The 22,924-nt window shown below is 33.2% G+C and overlaps 2 protein-coding genes and 1 non-coding gene across 3 annotated transcripts; 2 read left to right on the top strand and 1 right to left on the bottom strand.

Annotated features, from left to right (window-relative positions):
* Positions 1-320: 320 nt before the first annotated feature.
* On the bottom strand, positions 321-3,230 carry LOC134243481 (ADP-ribosylation factor-like protein 4C). The gene has a single exon (XM_062725748.1). The coding sequence runs from the start codon at positions 2,862-2,864 to the stop codon at positions 2,316-2,318; it is 549 nt and encodes a 182-aa protein (XP_062581732.1). The 5' UTR covers positions 2,865-3,230; the 3' UTR covers positions 321-2,315.
* Positions 3,231-3,328: 98 nt separating this feature from the next.
* Trnal-aag (transfer RNA leucine (anticodon AAG)) lies at positions 3,329-3,410 on the top strand. Its single transcript has one exon. It is a non-coding gene; the product is annotated as a tRNA-Leu (tRNA).
* A 2,593-nt stretch (positions 3,411-6,003) lies between these two features.
* LOC134243456 (large ribosomal subunit protein mL62-like) lies at positions 6,004-9,470 on the top strand. The gene is made up of 6 exons (XM_062725707.1): positions 6,004-6,189; positions 6,290-6,341; positions 6,797-6,856; positions 8,464-8,546; positions 8,891-9,060; positions 9,361-9,470. The coding sequence occupies exons 1-6, from the start codon at positions 6,028-6,030 to the stop codon at positions 9,443-9,445; spliced, it is 612 nt and encodes a 203-aa protein (XP_062581691.1). The 5' UTR covers positions 6,004-6,027; the 3' UTR covers positions 9,446-9,470.
* The last annotated feature ends 13,454 nt before the right edge of the window (positions 9,471-22,924 follow it).

Below are 22,924 nucleotides of genomic sequence, written 5' to 3' on the forward strand. Positions count from 1 at the left end.
TTAAATCATTTGAGAATTTTACCCTGAATTTTACCCTGATCCCTCTTGTGGTAGCATATGCACTTTCTGTATAATAAAAAAATCTGCATTTAATTGTCTATTCAAGGTCATTAAATTTACTTAGAGGACAAGTTTATATGACGACAATTTTTCGAAAATACATGTGTAATATAGGATACATTGTATTTTGTAACAAATATACATATCATTTTACATTTGCATATCACCCTGTTGTGGGAAAATTTTGTTCTTAAAATAAAGTCTGGTACCTTAAATAGAAACACAATTAAAAGCTGTTTCAAAAGAAAAAAGAACTCAGATTTGTTTTTGTTGTTTTAATAAATTTAGAACAAGCAATATTGCTATCCATTGTCACTTTGCAGATACCTTAAACTTGATGAGAGATAAAATGATTGAGTATAATAAATGGCTAACAAGGAAATGTCTACACAGTAACATAAACAGATTACACTTCTATGATATGTGAACCACATAAACAAGGATGTACAGATTATCTTTGTGAACTTTAATTCAATTATCAAAAAAAAGTTACGTTATCTATCTATCGATTTTACGTTAGTATTGGTCCCTAGGTTAAAACTTACATTTCATAAACATAACATTTTCCAATATTTCTTCCTGTGAAATCATGTTTTATCTAAGATTTAAAAGAATTACCAAATTAATAATGACTGAACACTTATCATGCTTGTTTATAAAGTTTTGTTTCAACCACTTTTCAAAAGATTTCTATCATGAGGAAGAATTTAATTTCTACTTTAAAAACTCTGTTCTTTTAGATTCATTGACATATTTCAATATATTAACTTTATATACTCAGATGAAAATTAGTGGCATGTACATGTATTTACAAAAAGCAGATGTTCTCAAATTAAAAATTTAAGTTTTTGAGTTACGTATGTGCACCTGAATTAAACTTGCCATTTTCATGTATACTCTGACATACATACCACTAAAGTAAGCATGTCAATCCCTTGTTATAACTAAATAAACAATTTTTCCATGTTTATCCCACAATGTTTTTGCTAAGGCTATTATTAAATGCCCAAATACTATGTAAATTATGTCTAACCTTTCATTCATACCACTGGAATTTTTATCTGGTCATAACTTGCAGTCAGTTTTATAAAATACCTCTTCAAAAATTGTTATTTGACATTTATTTATAACAAGGATTTTCTTGTGGAATTCTTTGTTTCAATATCTGTTACAAACAGAAAAAAAGAATCCAATATCATTCCTGTGTATAAAAATAACAATAATTTCAAAACTAATGCCTTTTTTGAAGTTTTGATTTTTACACACAAACCCTGGATTATCCAATTTAATTGTACATTACTTAAAAAAACAATATGTTAATCTTCACTGACAAATCAAAAGAAAAAACAAACACACCGCTACAAACTAGACAAGCACTGATTCAGAAAAAAATACTTTATCTCTACAAAACAGCTTTTTTTGGAATGTCTTCAAATATAAAACAACAAAGTAACAAAGAAAAGGCATAATAAGAGGTAGGGATCTGGTCATGTGTTAGTCAACATGGTCAATATAAAATTACAGTCTGTTTGAAAGTGGACTGGATGTACAAACAGTGAGCAGGCACCATCTGTACTATGTTTATCCCTGAAGGCAGAATGGAACAGATTGATACAAGACAGTCATAACTGATACAAGGCAGTTATAATGCTGGCCTGCTTGTCAGATTAAGCTCCAAGTAATGTTCACTGTGTAATATGTTTAACAAGCAGTGCTAATAAGCAAGTGACATATTGGCAGTTGTATCTGGTCTTGCGAAAATCAAATGGTCCGGGAGAAAGATACATATACTCATATAGTTACAATTTTTTAACACTTGTAGTTGATGCATTTAGAACTACTTTCTTTTACCTTATCAAAAAAATGAGGTATAGTAACCTTTTGGAAACTTTCAGGAATATATATAAGCACTTTTATAAACAATTAAAAATATTTTTACACAAAAACATGCATAGCGAATTATATTAACAAGACATATATTAATAATATATATAACAAATTTTACACTTTGGTATATTCATGCATGGGTAGTACTCTTCAAAATAAAACAGCAAAATAAACAAAAGTAAATTAATTAAGTAAAAAATATCTCAAAACAGTATCTAAATACAACCCTTTTCAAACAAAATTGCACAAAAAGTTTAAACAATAAAAGATATTTTTTTCTAAAATATTCTGTACGAGTCATAAATAGCCGCCTGTCACAACACACATTCACACAATAATTGGACTATAATAAACATGAGGAATTTTCATCATTTCCTCTTCTTTAAACTTTTCTTTTTCACTATAAGGTCAAACATGGTATCCATTGCCTCTGGAAGTCCTTCCCCAGTAATGGCACATGCCCCTTGTATTGCCCACACTTGCCCTGGGTGAAGATCCCTAAGTCCTAATAATTTCTCGATTTCACACAAGTCCAAAGAATTTGGCAAGTCTTGTTTGTTGGCGATAACAAGTAGGGGCAGTCTCTGATTGTCTGCATTTTTAAGTAACCGGATAAGTTCCAACTTTGCTTCTTCAAGTCTCTCTCTATCTACACTATCCACCACAAATATAATCCCATCAGAAGAACGTGTGTACTGATTCCATAAAGGTCTCTTGTTGTCTTGTCCCCCCACATCCCAAATCTTAAAAGTGATGCCTTTTGCTCGCCCCTCCTTCACTTTGATGGTTTCACAATTATAGCTGATTGTTGGGGTGGCGTTTGTGTATTGTTGAAACTTCATGCGATATAAGATAGTGGTTTTACCGGAGGAATCCAGACCTAGCATAGATATTTGTACTGAAGAGGAATTCCCCATTCCTCAACACACAGTCCACAGAAAATCACGTTCCATCACATCAATCAATGTAGATTTCTGGGTATGCACATTTTTAAAAATGACACGTGGTTCTCATAATTGTCCCATTCTTATACTACTCTCCGGTCATAAATAAACACACGACGAGTCCATCCTGAATGACTAAGTTTTTGACACCTGTCCAATTTTCACACCTTTTCGGGTAGACTGATTAAAGATCAATCAGTCGAAAACTTTTTATAATCGTTTGATGTATGATGTCAGATACAAATATAACGATTCAAGACACTAATGGTTAAACAATAATAACTTTACCTGGATAAAAAACGATTACAAGTTTAGTAAACTATTCACTTTTCAAGGTATCTATTTCCGGTGAAGAATTAGTAGTGCTGCCATCTATATTTACCTGTCTTTACCTACTTACTAGTCTGTTACACTTTGAACTGTCCAGAGTGCAAGGAGGTAGCGTGGCCGAGCGGTCTAAGGCGCTGGTTTAAGGCACCAGTCTCTTCGGAGGCGTGGGTTCGAATCCCACCGCTGCCAAGATTTTTTTTTTCCAAATATGCAATATTATTTAAAGGATATTATATTATGAATTATCTGTGAGCAAAACTCCATAATCATATGCGCAATTAACAGTTATGTCTACTCATAATTATGTCTACTCCATTATTAAATTTCAATTTTGAGGAAAACTCTAAATAAATTATGGAGGTTACAAATTCATTTTAATTACAGTCATAACGTTTAATTAAATTACTTATGTCACATTGTCCATTCTTTTTAAAGAATGCCTTAGATAGTTGCTTGTCAGGGAAAGTTTTGGGAAGTGCCCCTCCCAACTGAATCAAAAAGGTGCATGCATGGTTGTGCCTGTACAAATTAAACTATTCCTACGAGCCTGATATGCTTTGTTACATGTATAATTATATATATAGTTGTACATAATGTTTACTATTAAATCCAAACAATTTTTATTGAATTTTTACTCAAAATACAATTTAAAAATAAATCTTTTTTCCTATAGCTACGCACGTAAACTTTGTTTTAACAACTTGCCTGACAGCTATAAAAAGTGAAACAGGGTTGAAATTGTTAAGATAACCTTAACTGAAACAGAGATAATCAAAGAACTTACCTCAGAACTACAACCAAAACTTTACCTTGATCCATTATCTGGAAAATGTATATGTCAGATCCAGCATCTGAAGCACATCCTTAGTTGATCATTTATGCATGTATTTGGTCAACTTAGGGCTTATAGGTTACTTGGAAACGAGACCTGCACCAAAAACACTTTATGTACATCATATAGGCATTGAAAATGCGGCTTTCCAATTTTTTGGTTCATTATTCCCCTCCCCTAGCTGCAGATCTGTAGCGCTATGGTTTTATATATATTTGTCTTTGACCATAACAAAGACAAATATATAAAACCATAACGCTACAGATGTGCAGCTACCCCTCCCCCTGTTTTATTTGCCACCGACGCCTATGTATTGGAAATATAAAGAGTTAATCAAAAACCTTTCCACTACTCAAATCTTCGCGATTTTTGGTAAATAATTTATATTTTTTAAATTACAAATTAATGCTTTCCACTACTAAAATCTAAGTCCGAAATGTTTGTTTTATACATATTTTTTTCAAAGTGCGTTGGGTTGGTCCCAAATGTAACGCACTTTGAAAAAAAAAATTAAAGTGCGTAAATGTTGTCCCAGTTTTAATGCACTTTGGATTTTTTTTCAAAGTGCGTAATTTTTTCAAAGGGCGTTGCCACATGGCATGCCACAGCAAAAAATGTGCTAAAAATTCAAGCAACTGCGATGATAGCTGCAGATCTGTAGCGTTATATGGTTTTATATATTATAGTCACTTTCGACCATAACGCTACAGATGGTGATTTTTGAAAAACTTTGTTTAGCCAAAATTTTGACTTACAATTTTCCAGTTTATACATGCCTTAAAGCAACTCACAGAAACCTTTACTCCCTAATTATTAACACATTCTGTAGCCAATATGTATAGTTTATCCACCTCCCAACCATTTATAGTTGTCTCTACAGGCAATAAACTCGCTGCATGGATATGAATTTTCAGTAATCTAACAAGCGAGTTTATCACTTGTAGAGACGACTATAAAGGGTTGGGAGATGGATAAAATATACAGATTAATTAAATTATGTGTCTAGAATTGTTGAAAGGTAGTTGATTGAACGATGCTGGAAAGTGGAGAAATTCTCCCTAAAAGAGCGCAAAAAATATTGCGCCGTAAATTGCACCTTTTTTGCACTACGGGATCTGCAGCGTTATGGTCAAAGACAAATATATAAAACCTTAACGCTACAGATCTGCAGCTACCGCGATGAAATTTTGTTATATATGGACAGACGCACGGAAAAACAGGAAGTTGACATCGGATTTTAATAAAAATGATTACCACCATATGGCATGCCTCAGCAAAGAATGTGCTAATTTACAAGCATCTGCGATGAGTAGTTGAAGACACATACTGATACCGGATTTGAACAAAAATGAATCCCACTAATGACATGCCTCAGGAAAGTATGTGGTCAAGTTTCACTGAAGCATCTGCGATGAGTAGGCCTACTTGCTGACATAGGCGCTTGGTTACAGGATGGTGTATTTTGTGTATTATGTGTTTTTCTATGTGTGCCTGAATACCCTCTTTAAAATAAAAATAAAAATTGCGAAATTAGCACGTTTTAAAAAATGATATTTACTGTGTATGAAAAGAGTATCTTTTTATATACAGTAAATATGGCATTTTTAAAACGTGCTAATTTCGGCGAATTTGTATTTTTATTTTGATGAGGGTATTCAGACACACCTAGAAAAACACATAATACACAAAATATAGCATCCTGTAACCAAGCGCCTATGCTTGCTGATCGAGAAAACTGCGACGATTGTTAGGACAGCTAGACGGACGGACAGACAGACGGAAAGACACACAAGGTAAAACAGTATACCCCCTCTCCTTCGTAGCAGGGGTATAAAACTTAACCTTAAGACCCCACCCCCAACCCACCCACACCTTCGTTGATTATTCCGGAACAAAAACTTCCTATCGGAAGATTTTTAAAATAATAAATTTAGTGTCCTTTTATGCTTTCCAGAAAAAGAAGAGTTCTAAAATATGTTTCTGAGACGGATCAGGTCATGCCTTACAAAACTCCAAATATCATATAATTACCCAACATTTCTACGCCTATATTCATCCTCATATAAAAGCAAATACTCTGTTGAAAACATTTATCCAAACAGCGATCAGAATTTTCTAAAGAAGGTTGAGATCAAGGTAAGTAAACGTGCAAATTCGGATTAAGATTATTTTTTTTAAGTAATGCATCTTATGTGTTGTTTTAAAATAAATTAATATTTTTTAAATTCATTTACAGCATGCATATAGTAGTGAAACAGAAGAAGAATTCACAGGCTACATACCTTTAGGTAGTACATTAATTGGTTCTCCATTTTATGATTCATGCATATACCTGTGTACAAAGTAGGCCTAGAAAATAAGTCTTGCATAGGAATAATCAATATATATTGAATAAATCTTCGTATGAAGAAAAGGGCATTATTATGACTCGGGTGAGCATTTTAGAACATTAGCCTCTTTGATTTGTTAAAATTTTGTTTTGCATTTATTTTGCAACGTACACTTTGATATCACTTTGTATATATTTTGTTTATGTCTTTATCCATTTCCCACAATATTTGTTTTATTTGTTTATACATTAGCCTTCTTTCATTTCAACTGCAGTGATCTACATGCATGTATTAAGTTTAAAAAAGGACTATCACTTAATGTTATTTACAATATTTTCTTGCTTCTTTAACAATGTATGCAATATTCTGTTAATAGGATCAATATTTCTATCGTTTAATTGGTTTGTTTTCAGATGACATTCAAATTAAAGCAATAAGAGGGAGTGGTCCAGGTGGACAGAATGTAAACAAAGGTAAGGTAGAGCCATCAAGTGGTAAACTACTTTATATACCATTTTTCATTAAATTGTAAGCCTAAAGTATTTTCTCAATGTCATACCGGGTAGTTGGAAGTAAAACTGTCTAATTTAGTAAGTTTATATACAAATCATTTACAGACCCGGGTGCCCTTACTATGTAAAACACATCACAATTTAAAAACAGTAATCTGCTAGCGCTATCATTTGAATGTTCTTTCATATAAATGAATTTGAAATGGCACATTGACTGACTGACACAAAGTTTGTCCCTATTTAATGGCATTTATATACCCACTGGCTGATGCTCATAAGGAACAACACCTTGAAAGCATAAGAATTATGTAATTAACTTATCGTTAAGGAAGAGCATTGAGTAGCTGTTTAAAAATAATTATATATATACACCTGTATACACAATCACTACAGTAGGAATTTCTTTGAGCGCTTACCTATGGTGTCAATATAAGCAATACGGCATTTACCAGTAAGGCCAAATCAAAAAATATGTGTGGTTCTGATATTCCTACCTTCCCTATTTTTCACCCCCACCCTAAACTTTTTTTTGGCAATTTCCAATTTTTTCCCGTAACTTTCTTTCTAAATCCATCATTGGTTCCTAGTATTATTTTTTGTTTCAGCCAGTGTAAAGATCAATAATGACCAGGGGGGATGATTTTCATAACTAAGCACCCACCAATATTATCATGCCACATCTAAATGCCACCTGCAAAGCAGTGATAGGTATTACGAAAAAAAATCAAATATAATTTTGTAAAAAAAAAAAAAAAAAAAAAAAAAAAAACCCTACCCACCTATCCTAATTTTTTTGAAGGTGTAACCGAAACCTCACCTATTTTTATACCCCCCGCTTGAAAAGCGGGAGGGTATATAGTAATCGGTATTTCCGTCTGTCCGTCCGTCCGTCTGTCCGTCCGTCTGTTACGCTTTGGGGTACCCATCTCTTATCCGCAACTCCTCTCATACCACTGAAGGAAATTTAATGAAACTTTCAGAGAATCTTAATTACATATTGCCATTGTGCACCTCCTATTTTATTTTTTGATCCAACATATATTTTGAATTTTCCAGAGCAAAACATGGACACTGCCATTTTATTCATATGGGAGGCGGGGGGTATCATTTAGTGAGCTCATTGCTCACAGTACCTCTAGTTTTGTTTGGCCTAAGCAATATGAGACTGAGGTGCCAAAAAGGGGGGAGAGGGGATGTGGAGGAACAAGAAGAGGAACTCTCACTTATTCTAAAATATATGAATTTGAATTGAAGATTCTTTAAAAAACGATTTTAGATGTGTAAATTGGGCATGAGTGTATTGTATAGATTGGATTTAATTGTTGTTTTTAATAGAATGTTTAAGTTCATAAATGTAGAGCATTGCAAAACAAAAGGGACAGCTGAAATTGCATTCACAAATCTGCTGGGAAATAAATGTAATTGTTATTTCTTGGCATGGGTGACAAAGTATGACATTATATTCCATAGAATATGCTATGTTTATATTTCCAATAAAATAAACTTTTTACTCTATCAGTTAACATTGTGATATAGTTTTGCATTTACAATACTATTATAATTTGCAGTCAGTTCAAAGGTAGAAGTAAGGTTCCATGTTGAAAGTGCCTCTTGGATTCCTCAATGGATTAAAGAAAATCTCATTGAAAATGTGAGTAGGACTTTTTAAAATAGTGACAAGTATAAGCAAGGTCATTATTACAGTAAACACTCTTACTCTTACGTGTACATTCTACTGGCTTTGAAGTATATTGTGAATTTAACAGATGTATTGTGATGTAATAAATTGATTTATAAAAATCAAAATTTCCTCTCCCTTGCACTTCGTTATAAGCATGATTTAAAATACACAGCAGAAGACCATGACCAGCTTTTCAAATTTAATTAACTTCTTCAATAATGTATGCTTACATAAAGTTAAAAAAAATGTTTTTAAAATAAATTAATATTTAAATGTAGTGTTATGAATTTGAATTCCAAACTTTGATTTTGAAGGAGCAGAGTAAAATAACAAAAGATGGATTTTTGGTTGTTACCTCTGAGAAAACAAGAACACAAATGCTAAACCAGGCAGACTGCCTAAACAAGGTTCGAGAGATGATTCATAAATCTGCCACAAAACCAGCGGAGATAACAGAAAAGGACAAACAGATACTAACACAAAGGTATTTTAGGATTCCACTATGATTTTCAGAAAGATCTGTGATGAAAAAGCTAATAAATACTTATAACAGAGTGTAACATATCCTCTGTGTGTGTCATTTTTCATTGATCACTAGGGCCTACTACATGTAGCAAACTGACGTGTAAAGATTGATTTTGATAACAAGAACAACACACTTAGTTATTCCCTAATTTTGATCATGAATTGATTTTTGAAAAAGTAAAATGAAAAAAAATTATTGTACAAGTAGTACACATACATGTATTTAAACTCATAGATTTTGTTTTGTTTATTTGAACAGGTTAGACAAAGCTAATGAAATACGTTTAAGAAGGAAGAAGGCAGATTCACTAAAGAAGAGAAATAGAAAAAGTTTTGATGATTAGATAATAAAGGATAGTATTCAAAGTTTTTTTTTTATGTAGTACATTCTTGCAGATGTATACATCAATGTGCAGAGTAGAACCCTAATATGTTAAACTTTAAGGTCAGACGACACGTTCCTCAAAAGTATATAATTTTTCCCAAGAATTTGTCATTAGGTACTTGAACAAGATTCCTCACAAAAAATTAGGGTACCTTACCAGGCATTTCGACAAGATACTACTGGGTTAATTTCGTATATAACCCTAATAGGTAATCTTCTGAATGGCCTATATCACAATTTTTGGTGTACTTATATTTAAAAACATTCAGAAAATAATGTAGAAATCAGAAGAGAATGACAAATGTGACTAATTTTTTATTTAATACCAAGAGATACAAAACGCATGTATATGTACATGTATATGACCTTAATAACCCAGACATGCTTTTATGTCAATTAAAAGCTCTACATAGCTTATGTTACTTGTTTAAAAAAACTCGACTTTAAATAAAATTTTCTGATTCCGATTCTGATGATATTAAAATGCTGAAACACCAGAGTGTGGCTCAATTAATACTTCAGGTGGCACTAACGCGGTATTATATTAATGCTTGAAAAAATGTTAATGAAATTGCCGTGGGTTTTAAAATATTAATGATGGTCCAGGGTCAAAATATTATTAAAGTGAGGTTTTCATCCAATCTCATTATTACGTCTTCAGTGCGACATCGTCTTCACAACAACACCATCGTTTCATTATTATGCCATCAATTAACATCTTCGTGGTGCGATAATTAATTATAGAAACATTTCCAGATTCCGTGCAAAAACAAAAACAAAAAAATTTAAAATATTCTAGTTTTGTACAACAACAAAAAAGTATACTGGAGTAAGTAGCTTGTACTGACACTTTAGTGTATTATTTGTATACAATATACGTTTTTATACTAGTTCGATGCTTAACACCAATGAATCATATTGTGTTCCTAAATATTTGAAGTAACCATAACCAAGAGTTTCGTTTATATAGGGTGGGTTGGGTTGGCGAGATCTCTAATACCTGAAAATTTAAGTTTGACAAGCAAAAATAAACCCTATTTCGTGGCGAAGGAGGTAGGATAAGTTTTTGAACTGAGTTTTATTTTATTTTCATTAAAAATTGCCGGATTTCACCTTGCTAGAAAATAGTGATTATAGTTATTAATGATCATACGTTACCCATCCTTTGAGGGAGTTGTCTTTCTTCGTTTTTATTTTTGACAAACTTAAAGCTGTTATACAGAAAGACACCAATGGCTGCACTTAGATGCTTTCCACTAAATGTACCCTTTTTCATGTTTGGGTAACAAGGGAAAGGCCCAGACATGAGACTTCTTCCAAATTAAGACTGGGCTTCTGTGTAAAATATGAGAAGTTCAGGGAACCTTTATAAAGAGGTAGAAGATCGAAAGAAATAAGCATGCTAACTCTCGATTCCCGCCTACATTTTGCAATCATTTAATTCAATAAATTAAATTCTTTGTTTAATACAAAGAACAGTTCAATGGAAATTGATGAATTGTCTTAATACCAGCGCTAAATAGTAAATTATCCATAACTCCAGCTCTTGAAAATGGGGGGTAGACGATATTTTCCATTGAAATCGGACTTTCAGGCATCACCATATTTTGAAATAGTCTTGGATATGATTAAATCTTCCTCATATTTTTTCTTATGTTTTAGGCAAATAAATAAACCGTAAATATATTAATAAAATATAATGTTTCAGTTGTGAATCGCTTTGAAATGTGTAAAAATTAATAATTTTTGTCGTTTTTTGTCAATAAACATATGTCCCCCCGTGTCACACAAGGAGGTTTGTATCAGTTTGTGAAATAACAGTCCAGTTTACCTGTAAAAGGAATTTTTGTGTCACGGGGGATGTTTTAAAAATATTTTCCGTTTTCCGTTGATTTCTATAGTGAAAAACACAAGTTTTACCAAAGTTTTAGTTATCTCTCTTTGTTTTCCCAAATAAGTAATGTTTTATGAAAATCCATATAGTTATATATAAAAAAAAATATCAAAACTTCATCGAATATGGCAACTTTTGAAAATTAATTTGGAGGTAGGCGGGACAACAATACTATCGTTCGCAGTTCTTAAAGACATTGCACAATTGCAAGACAGTATACCAATTAAATACCAAAACTTAAAGGGTTTTTATCATGCATCATGATTTTTTGGTATAATAAGGTTTATATGCTATTAAAATCATCCATCAAATTTTTTTGGTTAGAAAATTAATATTTTGGGTGTTTCAGCGATTCAAAGTTTAAATTTCTCAATATGCATATTTTGATCGCCGATGTTGCGCGCCATTGCTCTGACGTCATAGGTGTCAGTCCTGGTCAAGCGAAGTACTTATTGTGTTTACAAAACGGCTCAATGGCTTCGTCTTAAAACCCTACTAGAAATTAAATAAATGATAATTGGTTGATTGATAAATAATTAGATATAATTTGTGGGTCTGGATAAAAAATCAGCACAGGAAAGGTTTTAGGAAGTTTCTTTTTTACCTGCCAGGGACTTGGTCGGTGCGTGGATTTGTCTCCATTCAGAGCATTCGTTTATGTACGGTCACAATTTTTTCTGTATTATATAAAATATCCATTTAATGGAAATGGTATTTTTCAAAAAATAATAATTTATCAATAGGCATTTTAAAAGCCCGGCACACAGATCATGCACTATGTGTTGTGAAGTTCGTAATGGCGCACGGCGCCATTGAAGATCGAAGTGGCCTTTCTATCAAATGATGTTCATTGCTGGAACAGATAGAATATATACAAGATTTGTTTATGTATAATTTATTAAAATAACGAAGTAAGAAAACGTATAACGACCAATTTTATAATTATTTAAGAAATCAAACGTTAATAATTCGATCTATTCAGTCGAAGCCAGGAGTTGTCATTAACGGCTTCGTCTTCAATTCCCTATCCTCCTTTCACGGTATGTTTTTGTTTAGTTTTCTGTTGTAGAAGTTAATACATATAAGATTGAACATCCATATATACAAAGTTATATTGTCAATATCAAAATTTCTTCCAATCTAGTGATGTATTCTTTTTTATTTAATGCAAATATCTATACGGTAGATGTTTTCTTACGATACGCTTTACGAGGTCTAATTTCCCATTGACACCTATGACGTTTCAGTACCACGTGACCCCTATCTAATTAGTGGAGATTTTTAGTCTGAAGGCCCTACATTACGGATGTATTATGGCTTAAATACGACAGTTTAAAACATTATTTTATAGTCAAACGATAATTATATGTTCCAAGAATATAATAGTGTTTAATTTTTAAGAAATTTCGATGCGTGATAAAAACCCTTTAATAAGCTACTGAGTACTATGTAGGAGAAGTTATAGGTTTTGTTGAAAAAAAAAAAACACAATGTTCCCAATCACCCTGATGAAAAACCGAATTTCAAAAACCTCGTAGGACACCCCAATCAAATTTCAAAAGATCAGTTGTCTACTGCAAAAAAAAAAAAAAAAAAAAAAAAAAAAAAAAAAAAAAAAAAAAAAAAAATTAATTAGAAAAACATGTGTGTTTATGTTTGAAATCAATCGACCACAAGGGTAAAATTCAAATTCCCGAAACCTTATTTTCTATAGAACACTCCAAATCAAATTGTAAAAATTGAGTTGGGTAACTGCAAAAATGAAAGAGGAGTTCAGGAGATACCGGTATCTAATATCTGAAAAATAATCCTGCTATGTTCTTCGGATTTCAACTACAGTCCTGCAGCGCTAGACGTGAACACGATGATGACCGCAAATCACTTATTTTAAAAGAGCCAAAATTTACACAACTTGTGTCATAGTTTCATACATAAATATTATGAATTCTGTGAAGCATTGCATCATGCGATATGCAAACTATGAAAGCCAAAACAATTTGTGAGAATGGATATCAGATGCTTTTAAAATCTCACATTAAGCGATTGAGAAATAATAAGTAAACCATCAATCCTTCTATCCAAAAGTTGAAAAAAATGACATGCACATTACACGATCACTTTATATAAAATATTGGTGCCAACTGATAAAAGCCGGAAACAATTTCTTATTGTCTTCATTGCTTAGTCTTATTATTTAGATTAGTTGTATTTTAGAGGAACTGGGATTTTATTCAGCATACAAGTTGTAATCCAACTTACATATAACCATATATCTCCCTTCCTAAGAAAGTAAGGATATTCTTCTAAATCATAGGTTAGTTTTAAATGTATTTTTTAATATTCCCAACAAAAATGCTCAACAAAGCGGCCTCTCCTATGAACAACAGTGAATGAAAAACTCTTGGAGCCCTGTACAATAATATATTCGAGAAGTAGTGTAAATCGGATGTGGATACAAATAATCTGAAAGAAACAAGTGAAATTGAAAAAAAAAATACCCCACCCCCACCCCCACCCAACCAAAAAAAATCATTGATGAAAACAAAAATTTACCAAAATAAAAAATCACAACTTGGACTTTTCAACTCTGTGTTCATCCATTTCCCACGAGTCCAGTCTTTTTAACATCATAGACGGCTGTTTTTTTTTTCGATCAAAATAAAATAATGTATTTTACTAACTTTGTTATTGGTTACCTGTAAAATTACTTTGTGAAAAAAATTCTGATTTTACAAAGAGACACTCCGAAGTTGATTTTAAAAAGATTGTGATTGACAAAATTTATGTTATTGTTGGATATCAGCTCTTCCGATAATCTGTTGGAATTCCATGGGAACCAATTATGCCCTGTTATTGGCAGACCTATTTTTGTATTCATATGAAGCATAATTTGTTCAAAATGTTTAACGTGAAAAGAAGAAATCACTTGCCGTTGCCTTCAATTCGGTATTTAGCTATATCAACGGTGTATTGTCAAATAACAACACTAATTTCCATTCTTAGTACTATATACGATCTATATACGATCTATATCAGTGAGCTTGAAATAAAAGATATAACAGTTTGACACATCTATTTCATATTTAGATATTTTACTTGAAAAAGATGTTTATGATAATCCTACAACCAAGCTTTATGATAAACGTGATGACTTTAACTTTTCAATCTTAAACTTCCCTTACTTATTCAGCAATAATACCTTAATCACGTGCATACAGGGTTAATAATTCTCAGTTGATTGATACATGAGAGTATGCTTTACTTATAAACAATTTCTAAAACGAGGTAAATTATTGACAAAGAAGTTGCTGAAACAAGAATATCACCAGTCTACTTTAAAATACGTAAGTTCTATATATGGTCAATAAAATAACCTTGTCAGCAAATACAGTTTATCATTATGTGAAATGCAGACTGACATTTTTCATATACTAATTAAGCCATTATATACACACTGATCGGTAATTGTCTACGGAGTTTCCGTTATTTCCTGATCATGTTAAGGGGCATACGGTGAATGTGACCGGTCGGCAATTGCAAGGGATGCTCACTCCTCCATGGCGCCTGAAACCACCTCTGATATTTTGGAGGTACGTTTTTTGTTCTGCTCCAATTTTTTTTAATGGTTTTATGGATTTTTGAGCTTGAATACTGTTCGATATCTATCCATATATTTAAGAAAAGTATAGCACACATTCGACATTAAGACATATGGACGACGCATTATGCATCCGTCAACAATTCTTACTTTCAGTGATATGTCAACTCGAAATAAAAGATGCCACAGAGACTGACGCATCTGTTATTATTTGAACATTAATATTACCTTAACAACAAAACTTTATGAGAAGACTTCAGATGTTGTATATAATCATTATTAAGCAATATACCCTTATCATCTGCATGTGGGGTTTATATCTCCCAGTTGTTTCGATACGCTAGACATGCTCTACATTGACTGTACGTTCGAAAAAATATTACAAAACTAGACAAGCTATTGACAAATAAGTCGATGAACAAGAATATCAAAAGTCTCCTTTCAGTCATCATTTTGCAAGTTCCATGGTCGATACAATTATCCCGTGAAGCTAATCAAATTCATCATTAAGGTAATTGTCCAAATTTGTTCAAATCATGACTCCCAGGGATAGGGCGGGGCCAAAATGGCCGACCAAAGTTTTACATAGAAATATATAGGAAAATTCTTTAAAAATCTTCTTCTCAAGAATGACAAAGCCATCATTCATCATATTTATATGGAAGCATGTTCAGGTAGTGTAGATTCAAGTTTGTTCAAATCATGACGCCCCGGGGTAGGGCGGGGCCAAAATGGCCGACCAAAGTTTAACATAGAAATATATAGGAAAATTCTTTAAAAATCTTCTTCTCAAGAATGACAAAGCCATCATTCATCATATTTATATGGAAGCATGTTCAGGTAGTGTAGATTCAAGTTTGTTCAAATCATGACGCCCCGGGGTAGGGCGGGGCCAAAATGGCCGACCAAAGTTTTTAAAGATATATATATAGCGAAATTCTTTAAAAATCATTTTCTAAAAAATAGCAAATCCATGATTGGTCATGGGAATACTTTTGGATTTAAACATTACAATAAAAAGCCATTTTCTACTTTTTCCTACCCTTAGTGCGTAGGTGAGCGATGTGGCCCATGGGCCTCTTGTTCCTATATATTCCTATGTAAAACTTTGATCAACCATTTTTGCCCCACCCTATCCCCAGGGGTCATGATTTGAACAAACTTCAATCTACACTGCCTGAGGATGATTTCAAATGAGTTTCATCTTTTCTGGCCCAGTGGTTCTTGAGAAGAAGATTTTTAAAGATTTTTCCTATATATTCCTATGTAAAAATTTGATCGGCCATTTTGGCCCCACCCTATCCCCAGGGGTCATGATTTGAACAAACTTCAATCTACACTGCCTGAGGATGATTCCACATGAGTTTCATTTTTTCTGGCCCAGTGGTTCTTGAGAAGATTTTTAAAGATTTTTCCTATATATTCCTATGTAAAACTTTGATCGGCCATTTTGGCCCCACCCTACCCCTGGGGGTCATGATTTGAACAAACTTGAATCTACACTACCTGAGGATGATTTCACATGAGTTTTATCTTTTCTGGCCCAGTGGTTCTTGAGAAGAAGATTTTTTAAAAATGCCATTATTTTTTCTCTAATTCATTATTATCTCCCCTTGGAAAAGGGCGTGGCCCTTCATTTGAACAAACTTGAATCCCCTTTACCCAAGGATACTTTGTAGCAAGTTTGGTTGAAATTGTCCCAGTGGTTCTTGAGAAGAAGATGAAAATGTGAAAAGTTTACGACAACGACGACGACAACAACGACTACAACGACGACAGACAACGGACAAATTTTGATCAGAAAAGCTCACTTGAGCCTTCGGCTCAGGTGAGCTAAAATCGTTGAGAAGAGATCTCTTTATTGATAAATTGTTCTATGCAAACGGAAGTCATGAATGCTCTTGAAATGAACAAAGAACCCAGATGAAAGCATCTTTCTAGAAAATTATGTCCAAATATAATAGAATGTTAATTAAAATTAACATGTACATGTATGTTCATATGATGATAGATGATTTTAGAGACAACATGAGACTTAAAAACAAGACAGCCCTTTGGAACACATTATAAAATGACGTTTATTTGAAAATTGCCTCCTAGGTGCATGTTTTTAAAAATATCCGATCTATTAGAATAAATGATGCAGTTGCATTTAGAATTTCAGATTAATGAAATCATAATTGTAACCATAAATCTTAACATTCTGCATATTTTTGTTAAATGCATATTGAGGATAAAGAACAAGGTTTCAATATAAAAACATGTCATGTCCTGTTATTTTCTTTAAATTGAAACTGATCTAAAAAATAAAAACTCGTGCTTTCTAAAACATTGAAATTCTATGCAGAAAAACCATACACATTATTTTTTCCACATGTATTTCTAAATGCTAATTGTAATGTCATAAACATGTCCTTTTTTAGCTCACCTGAGCTGAAAGCTCAAGTGAGCTTTTCTGATCACATTTTGTCCGGCGTCCGTCTGTCTGTCCGTCTGTCTGTCTGTCTGTAAACTTTTCACATTTTCGACTTCGTCTCAAGAACCGCTGTGCCAATTTCAACCAAACTTGCCACAAAGTATCCTTGGGTGAAGGGGATTCAGATTTGTTCAAATGAAGGGCCACGCCCTCATTCAAGGGGAGATAATTGGGAATTAATGAAAATTTGGTGGCATATTTAAAAAATCTTCCTCTCAAGAACCACTGTGCCAAGAAAGATGAAACTTATGGGGAAACATCCTCAGGTAGTGTAGATTCAAGTTTGTTCAAATCATGACCCCCGGGGGTAGGGCGTGGCCAAAATGGCCGACCAAAGTTTTACATAGAAATATATAGGAAAATTCTATTAAAATCTTCTTCTCAAGAATGACAAAGCCATAATTCATCATATTTATATGGAAGCATGCTCAGGTAGTGTAGATTCAAGTTTGTTCAAATCATGACCCCTGGGGGTGGTGCGGGGCCAAAATGGCCGACCAAAGTTTTACATAAAAATATATAGGAAAATTCTTTAAAAATCTTCTTCTCAAGAATGACAAAGCCATATTTCATCATATTTATATGGAAGCATGCTCAGGTAGTGTAGATTCAAATTTTTTCAAATCATGACCCCCGGGGGTAGGGCGGGGCCAAAATTGCTGACCAAAATTTTACATAGAAATATATAGGAAAATTCTTTAAAAATCTTCTTCTCAAGAATGACAAAGCCATAATTCATCATATTTATATGGAAGCATGCTCAGGTAGTATAGATTCAAGTTTGTTCAAATCATGACCCCTGGGGTTACGGGGGGGGGGGGGCCAAAATGGCCGACCAAAGTTTTACATAGAAATATATAGGAAAATTCTTTAAAAATCTTCTTTTCAAGAATGACAAAGCCATAATTCATCGTATTTATATGGATGCATGCTCAGGTAGTGTAGATTCAAATTTGTTCAAATCATGACCCCCGGGGGTAGGGCAGGGCCAAAATGGCCGACCAAAGTTTTACATAGAAATATATAGGAATATTTTTATAAAAATCTTCTCAAGAATGACAAGACCATAATTCATCATATTTATATGGATGCATGCTCAGGTAGTGTAGATTCAAGTTTGTTCAAATCATGACCCCCGGGGGTAGGGGGGGGGCCAAAATGGCCGACCAAAGGATTAAATAGAAATATATAGGAATAATTTAAAAATCTTCTTTTCAAGAATGACAAAGCCATAATTCATCATATTTATATGGAAGCATGCTCAGGTAGTGTAGATTCAAGTTTGTTCAAATCATGACCCCCGGGGGTAGGGCGGGGCCAAAATGGCCGACCAAAGTTTTACATAGAAATATATAGGAAAATTCTTTAAAAATCTTCTTCTCAAGAATGACAAAGCCATAATTCATCATATTTATATGGAAGCATGCTCAGGTAGTGTAGATTCAAATTTGTTCAAATCATGACCCCCGGGGGTAGGGCGGGGCCAAAATGGCCGACCAAAATTTTACATAGAAATATATACAATTGTAGGAAAATTCTTTTATAATCTTCTTCTCAAGAATGACAAAGCCATAATTCATCATATTTATATGAAAGCATGCTCAGGTAGTGTAGATTCAAGTTTGTTCAAATCATTACCCCCGGGGGTAGGGCGGGGCCAAAATGGCCAACCAAAGTTTTACATAGAAATATATAGGAATACTTTTATAAAAATCTTCTCAAGAATGACAAGGCCATAATTCATCATATTTATATGGATGCATGTTCAGGTAGTGTAGATTCAAGTTTGTTCAAATCATGACCCCCGGGGGTAGGGGGGGGGCCAAAATGGCCGACCAAAGTTTTACATGTACATAGAAATATATAGGAATAATTTAAAAATCTTCTTTTCAAGAATGACAAAGCCATAATTCATCATATTTATATGGATGCATGCTCAGGTAGTGTAGATTCAAGTTTGTTCAAATCATGACCCCCGGGGGTAGGGCGGGGCCAAAATGGCCGACCAAAGTTTTACATAGAAATATATAGGAAAATTCTTTAAAAATCTTCTTCTCAAGAATGACAAAGCCATAATTCATCATATTTATATGGAAGCATGCTCAGGTAGTGTAGATTCAAATTTTTTCAAATCATGACCCCCGGGGGTAGGGCGGGGCCAAAATGGCCGACCAAAATTTTACATAGAAATATATAGGAAAATTCTTTTATAATCTTCTTCTCAAGAATGACAAAGCCATAATTCATCATATTTATATGGAAGCATGCTCAGGTAGTGTAGATTCAAGTTTGTTCAAATCATTACCCCCGGGGGTAGGGCGGGGCCAAAATGGCCAACCAAAGTTTTACATAGAAATATATAGGAATACTTTTATAAAAATCTTCTTCTCAAAAATGACAAAGCCATAATTCATCATATTTATATGGAAGCATGCTCAGGTAGTATAGACTCAAGTTTGTTCAAATCATGAACCCGGGGGGTAGGGCGAGGCCAAAATGGCCGACCAAAGTTTAACATAGAAATATATAGGAAAATTCTTTTATAATCTTCTTCTCAAGAATGACAAAGCCATAATTCATCATATTTATATGGAAGCATGCTCAAGTATTGTAGATTCAAATTTTATTAAATCATGACCCCCAGGGGTAGGGCGGGGCCAAAATGGCCGACCAAAGTTTTTAAAGATATATATAGGAAAATTCTTTAAAAATCATTTTCTAAAAAATAGCAAATCCATGATTGGTCATGGGACTACTTTTGGATTTAAACTTTACATTAAAAAGCCATTTTCTACTTTTTCCTACCCTTAGTGCTCAGGTGAGCGATGTGGCCCATGGGCCTCTTGTTAGTATTTTCTTAAAAAATTGCAGAAGACGCCAATCTTCAATGGAATTTTCCTTCAGATAATATTGTTCACAGACATCGCCCTAAAAGATTTTGAGATATGTGAATTTTTAATGAATTTTGCACAACATATCAAAATTAAAGTGGGCGACGACTGCGTACACTATTACCTGAAAGAAAATTACCCTTGAACTAGGTCAATTTGAGGCATTTCTGCTTAAAATAGAGAAATGCATCAAATCAAGGACATCATATTCCCGGAATGGTACTCCTTTATGTCATAATCTTTCCTGATCAATCACAATTACATGTGTATTAACTCAACTAATATTTGAACCAGTTTCTAAACTTTTTTAAAACATTAAATTTTAAAGGCACAATAAAACTGAAACTGTACCTTCTTCTTTGCTTAAACACCCCTATATGATGAACATTTTCATACATTTTACTGAACTTTGAGGTACGTTGCATTTAGAAAATTTATGTAAATGACTTCCAAATATGCACATAATACTCAACTACTATAGTTTTTAATCAAACGGCCCACATTTGTACATTTTCTTGAACGAGAATTAAATAGAATAACCACATTTGCCCTCTTCACACACATGCCTTCCATTTTAATAGTTTTTACAATGAAAATAAATAATTTGCATTTCAATTTGAGAAATATACAATAACTTAATAAGAATTAATGTTTAATATTTTTCGTTTAATAAGGCATAAGTTAAAGTACATAAAACTTTAAGAGTAAAAAGATTACGTTGAATAACGAATGTTTCAACCATTCTAACACGTGCTCAAATGATCAAGGGGTACGTGTACACCTTTGGGAGAAACACCAAGTAAATATCCCAACGGTTTTCCCATTTCTAAGCTTCAAATTCTTTTATTCGTGTATTCACAAGAGTACAATTACTTACAACTGTAAGGAAAAACTATGATGTTAGATATATATACACACAAGGATGTGTATAGTGCAAGGCGCATTGTGTAATGGTAATACAATGTACAGGTAGATTTAGTTATTTAAATTCAAGGTAGATTTAAGTGTAGAGTCCTTGTAAAGACCTTGAAATTCTAGACACTTCCTCGTTCCGACGGAAGATAATGGAGTTTTACTTTGCGGATCTGTTGAGTGACATATTTTAAATCAGTGTTATACCACTTTTAAAAAGATTCCCCATGTTAGGCCATGTTTGGAAATGTATGGATCAAATAAACTTACGGATTATTATCCTTTATATTTGAATTTTGATAAAAATGAGTATTATGTTAATTTTGGTTCCAAATTTTAAAGTCTGAATCAAGCTTAATTAGACATTTTAAAGAACTCTCTAACACACGAAAATGAAACAAAGCGCTTATTCGGTCATAATCGTATGATATAGGTGGGACTTTCGAGGTATTACAATTTGGACGAGATACACATCATATTAGGTCTGATTAACAGTTCAGATAAATAAATACATGTATTCCTATTTTTTCTTTCTGAATATTTTCTCTCAGTAAGACTAAGTACACTGTACTGATTGGAATTCGCCCGTCAGTCAATGTAAGGAAAACAGAACATAACATTAATTCCAGGATTTTTTTTCTGCCTATCAATCTATGTCTCGTGTTTTACCACACTGGTCTTCTATTCTATTTCACCTGCAGAAAAGAAATGAAGCATTTTTTAAATGAATAGATAAGTGCCTTAAAGAAAGTTAAAGTAAATAAACATTCTAACATCGACTAAACAGCCAAATATCAAAATCCATGTTCACAAGTGGTAACACATCACAAAATTCAATGATTTTTGCATCTAGTTGTATTTGTGAGCAGGAATATAAGTTACATTAACTTATGTCTTTCTCGTGAGTATTTCCTGTTGATCAGTCAAACTAGAATCACTGTTAACATTTTTTCTTGATCAAGTGAATTGAGTTATCCGTAGACAAATCAGTATGAAGGAATTGAATATAGCTTTGGGGACATAATACATTTTTTCAATATCAGTTTGACTGAATGAAGAAAAATACATGTATGTTAATTACGTCTTCACTATGACGGGGAGGAAGATAATGTATGTATTTACTTCATATGGAAGTAGAAAAACTAATCAGATTCATGAGAGAGGCGACGAAATAATGTTATAAAAAGACAAAAGCAAAAGGTTCATTGGTCCACAAATTTAGGTTTCATACAAAAACATATACGCTTGTGCTGATTTATCTCTAGCAAAATCAGCATTCTCCCTTACATGTACTATTCCTGAGGCTAAGTTTACGGTAATGTGGATATGTGTTCCATTTAAAAAAAATGATGGTGTAGATGATCACTGTATTTACAAGTTTGCTAGAGCTTTTTTTCAATTTATGAAATTCAGTATACTCGGAAAAACTTTAAAATTCTGATGAAGAAAACCCCTCGAATAGAAGATATGGAGATAACGAACAGCATTCAGGCTCAAAAGTTCTTGAAATAAAATACAAAATTTTGGAGAAGAGCAATCACGAACCTCCAAACATTAGAGGTGGGATCAGGTGCCATGGAGGCTTTAGCATCCCCTGCCGACCGGTCACGCCTGCCGCAAGCTCTTTGTTAAGAGCAGAAAATAATGGAAAATCCTTCGACATTTCA

The sequence above is a fragment of the Saccostrea cucullata genome, unplaced genomic scaffold (assembly GCF_032062105.1).
Source record: "Saccostrea cucullata isolate Sc308-1 unplaced genomic scaffold, CSIRO_AGI_Scuc_v1 ctg503, whole genome shotgun sequence".
In the NCBI taxonomy this organism is placed as follows: domain Eukaryota; kingdom Metazoa; phylum Mollusca; class Bivalvia; order Ostreida; family Ostreidae; genus Saccostrea; species Saccostrea cuccullata.

What these genes read in the sequence shown, in the direction of transcription:
- LOC134243481 (XM_062725748.1), bottom strand. Translation starts at nt 2,864, where the DNA reads ATGGGGAATTCCTCTTCAGTACAAATATCTATGCTAGGTCTGGATTCC.
- LOC134243456 (XM_062725707.1), top strand. Translation starts at nt 6,028, where the DNA reads ATGTTTCTGAGACGGATCAGGTCATGCCTTACAAAACTCCAAATATCA. An exon ending in TGGACAGAATGTAAACAAAG is followed by an intron (nt 6,857 to 8,463) that starts GTAAGGTAGAGC and finishes TATAATTTGCAG; the next exon opens with TCAGTTCAAAGGTAGAAGTA. An exon ending in AAGAAAATCTCATTGAAAAT is followed by an intron (nt 8,547 to 8,890) that starts GTGAGTAGGACT and finishes TTGATTTTGAAG; the next exon opens with GAGCAGAGTAAAATAACAAA.